At 38.8% G+C, this 15,527-nt stretch overlaps 1 protein-coding gene and 1 pseudogene across 1 annotated transcript in view; one reads left to right on the top strand and one right to left on the bottom strand.

The window, feature by feature from the left end:
* Window positions 1-115: 115 nt before the first annotated feature.
* The window catches only part of POLR2B (RNA polymerase II subunit B), a 46,115-nt gene continuing 30,703 nt past the window's right edge, over window positions 116-15,527 (top strand). The window contains exons 1-6 of the mRNA XM_006058366.3: window positions 116-270; window positions 3,540-3,612; window positions 7,258-7,408; window positions 13,022-13,134; window positions 13,261-13,480; window positions 13,841-13,999. Of these exons, the coding sequence (XP_006058428.1) occupies window positions 252-270; window positions 3,540-3,612; window positions 7,258-7,408; window positions 13,022-13,134; window positions 13,261-13,480; window positions 13,841-13,999 (735 nt within the window). The 5' untranslated portion in view covers window positions 116-251. The remainder of the gene's footprint in view (window positions 271-3,539; window positions 3,613-7,257; window positions 7,409-13,021; window positions 13,135-13,260; window positions 13,481-13,840; window positions 14,000-15,527) is intronic.
* Window positions 10,921-12,535, bottom strand: LOC102399233 (annotated as a pseudogene).

Below are 15,527 nucleotides of genomic sequence, written 5' to 3'. Positions count from 1 at the left end.
CCTCAATCCACAAACCGCGCATGTGCAATACTAACCCTTAAATCACGTTTCCCCCCCCCCCCCCCTTGCCCTTCGCGCAGGCGCAGACCTTAATTGGAGCCTTTATGGGCGGGGCTTCGTGTGGGACGCAGAGTATTCTGGGTACGCCGGAGACGGAAACTACTTCGCCTCACTTTGCGGTGGTCGTTGGCAGCTACGCGCCTCTCTGTGTGTGATTTCTAGATTGAGGGGCTCGGGATTCGTTTACCAAGATGTACGACGCGGACGAGGGTAGGTGACCAGTCAGGGCACTCCTCGGCGACACATTTACGGGGGGGAAACGTGGGGAGTTGGACGAATGAAGGATTTGCGGCCCCCTCCCCGGCCTGCCCAACCACGTCCCCAGTCGTTTCCCCACATCCCCAGGCCGGATCCGAGATTTTGAGAGGCGGAGGGTGCAGGGAACGTAGCCTTTATGATCTCGGTCAGGGGCACTCTTGTTCTCTTGATTGAATCTGACGCTCCCTTCCCGTATTGAAAGTAGCCTGCAGAACCATACGACAGGTTCAGTTGTTTTGATTTCGTCTGAAGCAGAGCTCCTTTTCAAATTTACGTTAAGGCCAGAGCTAGTGGATTTGTTGAGTAGTTTTTGAGCGTCGGCCTGTGCCAAACATTGTGCTAGGTTCTGGTAATACCCCAGGGACAAAGAATATAGTTTCTGTTTATGTGTGTGTGTTGTGGGGGCCGGGGCAGGGTTTGATCCAGTTTGGCATTTCTTCATGTTACTTTATGCCTAAGTAAATTATCTTAAAAGGTGATATTTACATTTCCTTTTACCACGAGATGACACAGTTCTCAATGGTATGCATTTTACTGAACAGGAACTCTGTGTCTTTTTTTCTTTTTACATGTAGAAATCTTAGTCATGAGTAGTGTATTTTCTTTGTATATTTTTAATGCTCCCTCTTCCATTCGCCACAACTCCTTTTTCAGAGTTCATTTTCTTCTAGCTCCCAACCTCCTGGTTGCCCCTCACTTTTCTGTTCCTTGCTTACTATAGAAGCAGAAACTTAAGGTCTGCTGTTTAAACTTGTGTCTCACTTTTATCTTGCATCTAGAAATTTATTAGTATCATTGTATTCTTTTTCTTAACTTCTATCTGCGAAAAAAATTCAAAAAAAATCCTAGCTTAATTTTTTAGTAGGTGATATATTCTCATTTCTCATAAGCTAGAAGTCATGAAAAATGTTAAAAGGGATAAATGATCAATAAATACAAAACTAACTTGATTATTACGGCTCCTTTTCCAGCCTTATTAGCTTCTCCTGTGTGCTTGTGATAATAACATCTAGTGTGTCATCAAAGCTAGAAATCTCTAAGCCGTTTTAGATACCTTAGTTTTTTTACCCCGCCAGGACAAGGAGGAACAGGGCCTGACCCTGCAGGTCCTTGATGCCTCATCCCTTAGTTTCAACACCAGGCTGAAGTGGTTTGCTATATCCTTCGTCAGTGGCGTCTTCTTCTGCATCCTTGGAACTGGATTGCTGTGTCTCCCTGGAGGCATAAAGATTTTTGCAGTGTTTTATACCTTTGGAAATACTGCTGCCTTAGCCAGTACATGGCTTAGCCAGTACTTAGCTTTTCAATGGGACCTGTGAAACAACTGAAGAAAATGCTTGAAACAATGAGATTGCTTTCAACAGTTATGCTTTTGTGTTTCGTGCTCAGCCTGTGTGCTGCTCTTCGGTGGCATGAGAAGGGACTGGCTGTATTATTCTGCAGATTGCAGTTCCTGTCGATGACCTGGTATAGTCTGTCATACATCCCATATGCAAGGGATGCAATAATTAAATGCTGTTCTGTCCTGAGCTGAAAACTCTTTGAAAAGAAGGAGACTGTTTGAAAAGACCTTTTGAAAGTTGATGTTCTGTTTTTGGCCTTTTCTTGTTACAGTGATCACTCCAGAACAACTGCACTGATCATCTAAGAGCATTTTGTATACTGATAAAACTACATACCCATTAAACTGTTAAGTGCTTGTGACAGTAAATTCATTATGTGCCATTAATATGCCTTTTCAGAGACAAGGATATTTTAATCATTGCCAATCGTAAATAATTTTTAGCCAGTTTTTAAATCTTTTCTAAACAGCATTTGATATGTAAATATTTAAGGATAAACCTACACTGCAAGATATGATCACCTTTTTTGGTGGCTTTTACGTGTTTACATTTTAAAAATATCTTTTTAAAATAAAAAGATGTTTTATTTAAAAAATAAGTAAAAATATATTTTTAAAATAAAAACTTTAAATGTGAAAGTTTTACTTTAAGCTAAGCATTGCTTTATTGTATGTAATAAAAAATAATGTAGAAATCTTCATAATTTCAAAATAAACCCACACTTGGAAAAAAATTAAAAAAAAAAAAAAAGATGAGACTAATATTAGGACCAGTGCACACTAATTTTTCAAATGCCCCATTGCACACATGACTGTTGCTGCATGACTACCCCAAAATTTGGCTGCTTAGAAATTATTTTGAATTGAATGGGCTAGGAATTTGGGCAGAGCATAGTAGGAATGGCTTGACTGTTGCCTGATGCCAGTGGTTGGCAGACACAAAGGCTGGATATTGACAGCTGGGGATTGTGATCTGGAGTGTTTACTCACACTCTGCTTTCAGTGCATCTGGCATCTAACCTAGGAAAATTCAAGGACTAGGTTTGCTGACTGGAACATCTCTGAGTGGCTTCTCTGTTTAGGCTTTCTCACCTAAGTATACCAGCCTTAGAGTAGTAGGACTTCTTAATCACAGCTCCAAATGTAAGTATTTCAGCAAACAAAGTGGAATTGCATTGCTTTTCCTGATCTAAAGCTTCTAAAATTGTGTAACATTGGTTCAACTGTATTCTCTTAGTTATGGGAGATTCAAAAACCTATCTAGAATCAAAGGGAAGAAGCATAGACCAACCTCCCCCGCCCTTATATCTTGATGGTAGGAGTGTTAAAATCACTTTATAAAAGAACACGTAAAATGGAAGATACAGTGTGGCCACCTTTGGAAAATAGAGGCTGTCATCCCTGTCCATGTATGAAATGTTGCTGTAATAGACACTGCACCTTAACATATTGGCCAGCTATTGGAATCCTTGGCTGACTCCTGCGTCTTAGCCTTATCTCTGACTTTGGATCAGAGGACTGTGAGCTTGCTGTTAGTTATTATAATATATTTAGCTGTTAATAAGAGTTACATGAGCTTTCTGGAGAGGATGGAACAGTTATAAATTCCTATGACTATGACTTGTACTGAACCTTTCTCATGAGACCTCTTTGTGAATTGGGAGAATACCTATGTGACATAGACTCATGTGTATGTACATACATTCATACATTATTTCATTACAATTCAAGTAATGATTGAGATTTTACAGAAATGGGGTAAAGCAGTTGTTTTTATTTAGTATAGATAAATGTGTTTCTGCTACCTCACATGATAGGAGTGAGATGTGAGCTAGTAGTATTTATTGCAAGTGAGAATGATTTTTTTTTTTTTTTGCAGATATGCAATATGATGAAGATGATGATGAAATCACCCCAGATTTATGGCAAGAGGCTTGCTGGATTGTAATTAGGTAATGTTTTAGATCAAACTGAAAAAGTTTTAAAAGGCACTGTAAACCACACAGTGATTTCCTGCTTATTCTTTGCTTGAAAATTAGATGTTTTTTGTGAATAGGCTTCAAGAGTGCTGGCTTGTTATTTAAGTATCTGACTTTAACTTGCAAGGTGTTTTGATTTATAGGAAAATTATGCAAGAATTCATGTATATACTTCACCTAGATTCCGTAAAGGTTAACCTTATGCTATGTTTTCTTTGCCTTATTCTTTATCTATCTGCATTTTTTCCTGAAATGTTTGAGACTTAAGTGACTTACCTAGGAATATTCTTTCATATAATCATAATCTAAGTTATTAAAATAAGGAAATTAATTAATATAGTAATCTTATTTAACTTAGAGACCTTATCCAGATTTTGCTGGTGTCCCACTAAAGTTGTTTGGAACAAAACAGAAATTTTCTGATCCTGGATCCAACATAAGATCATATATTACATTTAGTTTTCATGACTTATTCTTTTGTCTCTTATAACCTAGGACAGTTACTTAGTCTTCCTCTTTTTTGGGGGGGCGGTTTCTGAAACCCACTATCTCTTCAAAGTGTCCAATGGCCTCACTTTTTTTTTTTGACCTTGACATTTTTGAAGAATACAGGCTAATTACTTTGTAGACTGCCCCTCAGTTTGGGTTTGTCTGATGCTCATAGTTAGGTGATTACTTTTGGTAACAATGATGTTCTGCTCTCAGTGCATTGTATCAGATGGCATATGATGCCTGTTTGTTACATTACTGGTGCTGTTAATTTGATTCCTTGGTTTTCTCACTGTTTTAAATGGATAAAGTTATAACAGGTTGTATTTCAACCCACATTCCCATCCAAGTCTAAGTGTAATTAAACTGTTAATAAAACTGAGCAGGAAGCCTTACATATAGGTAAGAAAAATAACTTTTAAGTAGTTAAGTCACCTCTTGCTATGTTAGGATGTAAAATGCTACAATTCTCCTCTCTTACCAAAGTGACAGTTGCTTTATATATAGTAATATGATGATGCCTCAGCCTCTTCCCTTTTGAAGAATACATGCTTCTAGATTCTGCTAGTTGTGTTTGGAGTAAAACTGAAGCTTTGCTGAAGATTGTTTTGTTAAAAATGTATTGAGTTTATGGGATGTAAGTATGTATTTGATTTTCCTATTAAACATGGACTATAAACTTCATACTGAGACATTTACATCTTCTGTGATTTTTACTATTAAACACCAAGAGACATTTTACTAGGAAACAGTAACCAGCTAGATGTTTGGAGGATGCCTGTATTTGGTGATCGCCAGGGAGAAAGAATGTTTTGATCTTAGCCAAAAAAAAAGTTGTCAACTTATGTGGCAAATTGCTGAAGGATTAAATACACTATTTAACAAGTCCTTGCATTTAATGTTTCTTACAGAATAAACTGTTGTTTGATTTTTACATTTTAATTGATTATAGGTACTTTAACTATGATGAGATGATGTTTTGTTTTTCCACTATTTGATATCAAGTGATCTTCCCAGGCTTGTGAATGTGATAATACTTAATATCATAGTGACTTTAGTAAGATGACTTCTTGTACATTAGTCATGGTAGTTGTTTTTAGTCACTGTGTCTGACTCTTTTGTGACCCCATGGACTATAGCCTGCCAGGTTCCTTTTGTATATGAGATTTCCCAGCAAGAATACTGGAGTGGTTTGCCATTTCTTCTCCAGAGGATCTTTTTGATCAAGGGAATGAACCGACATCTCCTGCATTGGCAGGTGGATTCTTCACAACTGAATCTGGGAATTCAGGGAATCCCATCATAGTAGTAGATACCATAAATAAGAACTACTCATAAATAAGAACTGTAGGTGTTTAAAGGGTGGCATTCTAATGAGGTACTGTTCTCATGATTTGGGGAAAAGTAGCTATGGTTCAGCTTCCTGGGAGGATGAAACTTGTCCTTAGTTTTTAAAAAGATTTTTAATTGTAAATTGTCCATAAAACCATTGTTGTTTACTTTACAGCTAGTTCCTTCCATGTGTCTCTTATATACCAATGGCTGACCCAAATGGTTGTGAGAAATTTCTTTCCTGTTAGCTCACAGTCTCTACTGAAGGAAATTACCTTCACCATTCTATAAATATGTACTTACTTTTATTTATTTATTTGGCTGTACCAGGTCTTAGTTGTGGCATGCGGGACTTTTTAATTTTGGCCCACGAACTGTTAGTTGTGGCATGTGGGACCTAGTTCCCTGATGGTGGATCAAAACTAGCCCCCTGCATTGGGAGCATGGAGTCTTAGCCACTGGACCACCAAGGAAGTCTCTGCCTCCATCATTCTTGAAGCTGTACCTTATATAAGGGTGATTGTTACTGTGTTCTCTGCCATAGAGAACTTCTGATATTGGTAGCCATGGGTGACTGAATCAGGGTGGGACCCAAAGCCAGCCAATCGATAGGCTGGCCAGCAACCTGTGAGATGATCTCCTGATGTGGAATCGGGAAGCTGATGGTTTGTTGGGCTATGCATGGTGCTCAGAAAATTGGTGTGAGATGAGGGAGCTAGTTAATAAGCAAAAGGGGCTAGAAGCTAGGTCCAGCTATGCAGCTCTTCCTGTGTGGTGGTGAGGGGAGGCTTCTTACAAATAGTAAGTTGTTTCTTTTTGAGCCTCTGTCCTTCATTAGGGCTTTCACTGTTTGATTTCTGTGTCTATACCACTAGCTCTGATCTCTCAACCTTGCTCCATTTTTAATGATCAGTCATTTGCTAAGTATTTTCACTTAAATGACTTTGCCTCATTTTACCTTTAACATATACAGAGTAGGATAATCTTTAACCTAAAATTGAAATTCTTAACATGCTATATTTTAGTCATTGACATCATCATCTTTCTTCTTATTAAAATTAAAGTTCTTATTTTTATCTTTTTTTTTCCCATGCTTTTTTTGTGTTATATAAGTTTCAGGTGTACAGTGTTATAGTTCAGCATCTGAATATACCACAGAGGGATCACTGCCACAGTCTAGTTATCCATCATTTGTATCACCATACATTTTACTCCCTTCACCCATTTCACCTATAACACTAACCACCTTCTCTCTCTGGTAACCTCTTATCTGTTCTCTATGTCTGTGAGTTTTTTTTCTTTTGTTTGTCTGTTGTTTTGGGTTTGGGTTTTTTCCTTTTTTTTTTTTAAGATTCCACATATGAGTGAAATCATGTGCTATCTGTTTTTCTCTTATTTATTTCTCTTAGCGTAATATTCTCATGGCCCATCCATGTTAACATTTTTCTCTTTGACTATACATTTTCTTTAGTTTCAAGAAATGTTTCAAAGAGATTGGATAAAGTTTATAAGGGATATTTATAAGTTAGGGCTTCCTTATAGTTCTTACGTTGTGTTTTAGTAATTTTACCCACAAGTAGAAGTCTCATTTCCCCAGACTTAACAATAAGTTCTACAAAGAAAGTGTTCCTAGTCTCATCCCCTTTTTAGATCCATGATAGTATTTTATATAGTGATGGGTAAGAGTAATTTCTATTTCATGATTAATATTTGTTGAATTTAATGGTAATGAAAATGGGGAAGTATGCTAGAAGACATCACTGAGTTGTAACTGATTGTAAACTCATATTTTCGCAGTTCCTATTTTGATGAGAAAGGTTTGGTGAGACAACAGCTGGATTCTTTTGATGAGTTTATTCAGATGTCTGTTCAAAGAATTGTGGAAGATGCTCCACCTATAGACCTACAAGCTGAAGCTCAGCATGCTAGTGGAGAAGTTGAAGAACCGGTAAGATGGTTACTTTAATAAAGTAACATAAATAAGGGTATTGATTTGAAATTTCAATCCTTTTCTCACCTGGCTTAAAGGTAAAAAAGAAAGTAGGTGTTTTCTGTAGTGTACTTAAAACAGTTTCTATCAGCTCCTGATTTATTCTTACTAATGGAGAGATGCATTTTTGCAAGTATGCAGAACTGTTAATTCTTATTCAGATAGTAGGTATTTAATAGGAAGAGGAATCTCAAGGGATATGATGAGCTACTAAGAGAAGCAAGCCAGAAATAGTCATATTACTTCAGAAAATCCTCCTTTTGTCTTTCCAAGTATAAGGAATCGAAAGAAAAAGTAGGTGAAGAACTTCCGCCTTGATTATTTGTTGCATGAAATACATTATTATATCAATATAAGAGATAAGGGAAAATCACCCAAATATATCAGCTCTTTTAATTTTTCTAAATTCATTTGTAGTCTTTTTTTTTTTTTTTTTTTTTTAACACATGCATGTTTTCAGCATTGTTAAAATCATAGCAGGGCTATCATTTTAGAGTCTAGTTTTAAGTGAGTGATTGTAAAGAAGTGTGTATGTAGTCAAAAACAATGACTGTCCCTAGTTTTTTTTCTTAATTTATTTTTAATTGGAGGATAATTGCTTTATAGTGTTGTTGGTTTCTGCCATACAGCAACATAAATCAGCCATAGGTATACGTATTTCCCTCCCTCATGAACTTTCTTCCCACCCCAGTTTTTTTTTTTTTTAAGCACTATTTATTTATTGGCTGCGTGGCTTGGGGGATCTCAATTTCCCCCACCAGGGATCAAACCCAGGCCATGGCAGGGAAAGCCCAGAATCCTAGCCACTAAGCCACCAGGGAATTGCATGTTCCTAGTTTTTGAGTAGAGAGGCAGCTTGATTGGTCTTGAGGGACAGGGAAAGCTAAAAACCAAAATGAGGTAGAAAAGAAGTAGAAGTAGGCAGAGGGAGAGATTATTATTTCCTGCCAGATCAGTCCCTCTTTTCCGTAGCTTGTCTCATAAGGACTGGTGTTTAGGTGGAGATACTCCATAGACTTTGCTCTTGAGAACAAAAATAATTGACTCTTCTGGCACTGTGTTGGAAAAACAGGTATAAAATGTCTTTTTTTTTTTTTTTAATGTATGGCATTTTTTTCTATATGGTCTTTTCAAAATGATAGATAACAATATAGCATATTCAGAGTTCCAAAATAAGTACTATGGAAGGAAGAGATCTCTCAAGCTTTGGTATCAGAGCTTAGTGAAAAAGACAGGAGGGACTTAAGCTGACCATGAATGGCATTTGTCTTAGTAGAGAAAAGATATTTAATCATTTCAGCAAAAGATACTTCATGAATTTGGCTTGTGGTTGGAATGGAGGGACCACCGTAGTCAGTATATTGTTTTTGACTTGATCTCTTTTTGATAGTGGAAGATAAGATGGAACTAGGTTTTCACATGCTTGGATGTCATTGGCTGTCATGGGAAATTGTGGAAAGACTGTCACAGAATGTATATAAAGCGTTATTTTAAAAAGGTTGCTTTGGAAATGGTGTTTACTGAGAATGGCAAGAGACTAGAGTCAGATACAAATTTTGAAATAGCTTAAGTTTCAGATAATAATGCCCTAAACTAAGGTGATAGTGCAAATGAGTAGTTGGATGGCTGAATTCCTTTTGTTTCATTATCACCAGTAGTTCTTTTTGCTCTTTCCCTACTCCAGCTTGGGGAACTTGGGTATTAATGATTTTCCTTTAGTGATGTGCTTAGTTCCATCTTTTCCTTTTCTGAGGTTTGATTTAGAGAGAAATTCTGTATCCATTTAACTCTGAAAAGTTCTCGTGGATCTTGTTTTATTGGGTAGCAGATATTTAATTGAAAATTTTTCTTTGTCTTTTCTTTCTTTCCTTTTTTAACTTTGAAATAAGCTATAGTCACCCATAGTTGGAAATTCTCATTTCTTTATGTAGAATAGTAATTAGGATTTTCTGTTGTTGTTTTCTTTTTATTCCTCTTTGCACACAGTATTGTAAGAAGGTGGCTGTCATACTGATTCCATACATCTATTACACAGAAATGCCCCCTCAAGGATGCCCAGTTATCTGCCCATGGGAATTGGCAGTTAGTGAATGGGGCAGAATGCTAAGTCTCAGGAAGGTTTCTTGAGACATTTTTGTGGGAAGTTTTGGGTCAAAGGGAGAGATGAAACTCAACAATGAGCATTCCATCCTTCATCTTCCTGGGGAAATTCTAATCCCAAAGGTTTTCTGAAGAAGGGCACCTCTCGTGGTGATCTCGGGATGGGTGGTGCCCAGACCTACTGCCTGGATTAGGTTGAGGCAGAAGAGGGCAGCATTAAGCAGCAGAGTTCACAGACCCAAGGCAGAGAATTGAAAAGCCAGGATCAAGAAGACATACAGATGGCTAACAAACACATGAAAAGATGCTCAACATCACTCATTATCAGAGAAATGCAAATCAAAACCACTATGAGGTACCATTTCACACCAGTCAGAATGGCTGCGATCCAAAAGTCTACAAGTAATAAATGCTGGAGAGGGTGTGGAGAAAAGGGAACCCTCTTACACTGTTGGTGGGAATGCAAACTAGTACAGCCACTATGGAGAACAGTGTGGAGATTCCTTAAAAAACTGGAAATAGAACTGCTTTATGATCCAGCAATCCCACTGCTGGGCATACACACTGAGGAAACCAGAAGGGAAAGAGACACGTGTACCCCAATGTTCATCGCAGCACTGTTTATAATAGCCAGGACATGGAAGCAACCTAGATGTCCATCAGCAGATGAATGGATAAGAAAGCTGTGATACATATACACAATGGAGTATTACTCAGCCATTAAAAAGAATACATTTGAATCAGTTCTAATGAGGTGGATGAAACTGGAGCCTGTTATACAGAGTGAAGTAAGCCAGAAAGAAAAACACCAATACAGTATACTAACGCATATATATGGAATTTAGAAAGATGGTAACAATAACCCTGTGTACGAGACAGCAAAAGAGACACTGATGTATAGAACAGTCTTATGGACTCTGTGAGAGAGGGAGAGGGTGGGAAGATTTGGGAGAATGGCATTGAAACATGTAAAATATCATGTATGAAACGAGTTGCCAGTCCAGGTTCGATGCACGATACTGGATGCTTGGGGCTGGTGCACTGGGACGACCCAGAGGGATGGAATGGGGAGGGAGGAGGGAGGAGGGAGGAGGGTTCAGGGTGGGGAACACATGTATACCTGTGGCGGATTCATTTTGATATTTGGCAAAACTAATACAATTATGTAAAGTTTAAAAATAAAATTAAAAAAAAAATTCAGCTGTGTTTGAAATAGAGAATTTTGTAGACCCTCTTTGATAAAATTTAAATTACTGCTTCCATGCTGTCCTTTCCTATGTTCCCAGTATTTTTTTCAAGACTAGAGGTCTGGGCAGTAAGAAGAAATAGGAGAAAATACCTAGACTCAAAATGCCACTCGCCACCCCCACTTATTCTATACAAAAGAATTCTCTCTCCCTCCTCTTGCTGTTGGGATGAAGGCTGTGTAAAGGCAAAAGGAGGAAAGCCCTCAGCACGTTCCTTCTCCTGCTTTGAAGTGTAGTTGTATCACAGGGCACAGAAGTGGAGGAGAAAATACAGGCTCTAGGAGAGCGTGGGAGCATAATCCCAGTCAAAGAAGAAAGAGGGTGCTTCCCCTGCCCTGTGTCAGATGTGCTCAGAGCTTTCCTTCCAGTACTGACAGGAGTGAGAAGGAAGGGGAAGCGTGTACAGGTTGGGGTGAGGGTGGGGCACCTACAGACATGATGGAGTCTTAATCCCTGTGACCCCAAGATGATCCTACAAGCATCACTTGTGGGACTGGATGAGAAGTCACCCAGGAGCTCTTGGATTTTTTGAGGAAGTGAAGAGCCAGCTCAACATTCAGAAAACTAAGATCACGGCATCTGGTCCCATCACTTCATGGCAAATAGATGTGGAAACAATGGCTGACTTTATTTTTCTGGGCTCCAAAATCACCACAGATGGTGATTGCAGCCATGAAATTATAAGATGCTTACTCCTTAGAAGAAAAGTTATGACCAACCTAGACAGTATATTCAAAAGCAGAGACATTACTTTGCCAACAAAGGTCCATCTAGTCAAGGCTGTGGTTTTTCCAGTGGTCATGTATGGCTGTGAGAGTTGGATTATAAAGAAAGCTGAGTGCCAAAGAATTGATGCTTTTGAACTGTGGTGTTGGAGAAGACTCTTGAGAATCCCTCGGACTGCAAGGAGATCCAACCAGTCCATCCTAAAGGAGATCAGTCCTGGGTGTTCATTGGAAGGACTGATGTTGAAGCTGAAACTCCAGTACTTTGGCTACCTCATGCGAAGAGCTGACTCATTGGAAAAGACCCTGATGCTGGGAAAGATTGAGGGCAGGAGGAGAAGGGGACGACAGAGGATTAGATGGTTGGATGGCATCACTGACTCGATGGACATAGGTTTGGGTGGACTCCGGGAGTTGATGATGGACAGGGAGGCCTGGTGTGCTGTACTTCATGGGGTTGTAAAGAGTCGGACATAACTGAACTGAACTGAACTGAAAAGCCAGGAATGGTGGTCTTCACTGGAGTGACTGCTGGATCTTTTCTTGGCTGACTGCAGCACCTGATATTTGATCTGCTCCTTAATGCCACCGGGTGTACCACTTGATGGGAATTACTGTCTCGGATCACCCCTGCATCTATGATTTCTTCCACAACCGAGAAGAATGTTCACCAGCAGAGCTTGCTTTCTACATTTTCCCTCAGCATCTGTCTCAATTAGTTGAAGAAGCAGTTCAAAACAACCATGAACTTCAGCTCATTTTTATAGGAGCTGCCAATCATACAGAAATAGAGATTGATACAGCTTTTGTATACCACTTTCAGGCTTTCTAAAAGGGCAGCTTCACTGTCAATCCTATGGGTCTTGTTGAAAATATTCTTCTCAAAGGCCTTTTGCTTCTTGATGCTGGTATAGGTGTCATTGTACGTGGCAAAAAGTTGATCTCCTTCATTGTTCAGAATAAAGATGTCTTTGACCAGTATACAGGAGGGGTTCCAGAATCAGCACCTCCATTTTGCCCTGCGACTGGTGCTGACATCTTCTGTTATGTTTAATTGAAGAGTTAGGTTTACTTTTTCCCATGTCCCGTTGGTTAGTTTAGAACACGTTTCTAATTGTATGAATTTATCTTTTCTTTGTTTTCCGGTAACTTTGTTAACCTAACCTCAGCTAAGGAGAGGGCACATGAAACAGCTGTACAGATCATTAATGCAAATCCATTTTAGTTGTTTGACATGAATTCAGAGCATATGATATATGCTTAGTCTTTACAGTCTCTTTTTGTCTTCCACCTTAAGAGAGTGATGAAGTATAAAACTTCATGTCTATGGAATATGGATAGTGACTATGGAGAGTCACCATTTTAGTAAAGTGGATTAACTTTGGCATTACAGTAGAGCTGTTTCTACTCAAAATGTTAATGTTGATTAAAACTGAATCATTAAATTTTTTATGGAAAAAATTATTTACTTTTTTCCATGGTTTTTTGTTTCATTTTAGCCAAGATATTTGCTGAAGTTTGAACAGATTTACCTGTCCAAGCCCACCCATTGGGAAAGAGATGGTGCTCCATCACCAATGATGCCAAATGAGGCCAGATTAAGAAATCTCACGTAAGAAACCATGTTTCTTTTCCAGCAGCTAATTTTAAAATAAAATTCAGAAAATAAAATTTTGGCCAGTTCAGAGTTTTAGCAAATACCTTACTATTAACTTGTGATCTACTTTTATTTTCAAAGGTACTCTGCTCCACTTTATGTTGACATAACAAAAACAGTCATTAAAGAAGGTGAAGAACAACTTCAGACACAGCATCAGAAAACTTTTATAGGAAAAATTCCAATTATGTTGCGTTCAACTTACTGCCTATTGAATGGCTTAACTGATCGTGATCTTTGTGAGTTAAATGAATGCCCCTTGGATCCTGGTGGCTACTTCATTATTAATGGATCAGAAAAGGTATAATAGCATTATTTATAAAAAATAACAAATGATCATTAAGCTCATGAAAGTTGAAGTTAAAAAGTAAATTTTGTGTAATAATCTGGAAGTAGCAGTTGAATTATTAGGCAGGTGACAGCTGAATTTATATTAAACCAAGACTTTGTTTAGCTATATATAATATACACTAGAAATTTCGACAGTTTGAGCTTAATATGTTGTAGTTAAGTGTTTATGCAAAATGGAATATGTAAAGTTTAAGAACTGTTATTTCAGTGAGCTTGTACAGTCAGATTAAATTAAGAGGCAGCTTTCACTGTTCTTCGTAATTCAAAGACCTTGTGTGTTTTATGGCTATAACTTTTATTGTCCGTGTAGGTTCTGATTGCTCAAGAGAAAATGGCAACAAACACAGTCTATGTGTTTGCCAAAAAGGATTCCAAATATGCCTACACAGGAGAGTGTAGATCATGTCTGGAGAATTCTTCTCGACCCACCAGCACTATCTGGGTTAGCATGCTGGCGAGAGGAGGACAGGTATGGAATATTACATGATATTGTTTGGGTTTATTCCTTCTAATCTAGTTCTGTAAGTTACCAGGCTGCATGCTTTGTCAAAAAGTTTTTCTGGAACATATTATCAGTGTTGTATGAAAGGCACTTTCAGTTCAGTTCAGTCACTCAGTTGTGTCCGACTCTTTGCGACCCCATGAATTGCAGCACGCCAGGCCTCCCTGTCCATCACCAACTCCCAGAGTTCACTCAGACTCATGTCCTTCGAGTCAGTGATGCCATCCAGCCATCTCATCCTCTGTCGTCCCCTTCTCCTCCTGCCCCCAATCCCTCCCAGCATCAGAGTCTTTTCCAATGAGTCAACTCTTCGCATGAGGTAGCCAAAGTACTGGAGTTTCAGCTTTAGCATCAGTCCTTCCAAAGAACATCCAGGACCAAACTCCTTTAGAATGGACTGGTTGGATCTCCTTGCAGTCCAAGGGACTCTCAACAGTCTTCTCCAACACCACAGTTCAAAAGCATCAATTCTTTGGCGCTCAGCCTTCTTCACAGTCCAACTCTCACATCCATACATGACCACTGGAAAAACCACAGCCTTGACTAGATGGACCTTTTTTGGCAGAGTAATGTCTCTGCTTTTGAATATACTGTCTAGGTTGGTCATAACTTTCCTTCCAAGGAGTAAGCGTCTTTTAATTTCATGGCTGCAGTCACCATTTGCAGTGATTTTGGAGCCCCCAAAAATAAAGTCTGACACTGTTTCCACTGTTTCCCCATCTATTTCCCATGAAGTGATGGGACCAGATGACATGATCTTTGTTTTCTGAATGTTGAGCTTTAAGCCACCTTTTTCACTCTCCTCTTTCACTTTCATCAAGACACTTTTGAGTTCCTCTTCACTTTCTGCCATAAGGGTGGTGTCATCTGCATATCCGAGGTTATTGATATTTCTCCTGGCAATCTTGATTCCAGCTTGTGCTTCTTCCAGCCCAGCGTTTCTCATGATGTAATCTGCATATAAGGTAAATAAGCAGGGTGACAATATATAGCCTTGACATACTCCTTTTCCTATTTGGAACCAGTCTGTTGTTCCATGTCCAGTTCTAACTGTTGCTTCCTGACCTGTATACAGGTTTCTCAAGAGGCAGGTCAGGTGGTCTGGTATTCCCATCTCTTTCAGAATTTTCCACAGTTCGTTGTGATCCACACAGTCAAAGGCTTTGGCATGGTCAATAAAGCAGAAATAGATGTTTTTCTGGAACTCTCTTCCTTTTTCCATGATCCAACTTTGTTATTTATTAATACTTATTGCTGTGTAACAAATTACTCCAGTAGCAACATTTATCATGTCACAGTTTCTGGATGTGGATTAGCTGAGTCCTCTGGTCACAAGGCTGCAATCAAGGTTTTTGGGCCACAGTCATTATTATAAGGCTCATTTTTGTGGTTGTTGGCAAGATTCAGTTCCTTGCCACGTGGTGCCCCTCCATATAGCCCCTGACAACATGGCAGCTTGCTTGTCACAGTAATTGAGCAGAGCCTTAGAGCATAT

The sequence above is a fragment of the Bubalus bubalis genome, chromosome 7 (assembly GCF_019923935.1).
Source record: "Bubalus bubalis isolate 160015118507 breed Murrah chromosome 7, NDDB_SH_1, whole genome shotgun sequence".
Classification (NCBI taxonomy): Eukaryota; Metazoa; Chordata; class Mammalia; order Artiodactyla; family Bovidae; genus Bubalus; species Bubalus bubalis.
The sequence above is the reverse complement of the archived record's forward strand: the minus strand, read 5'-3'. Positions and strand labels throughout refer to the sequence as shown.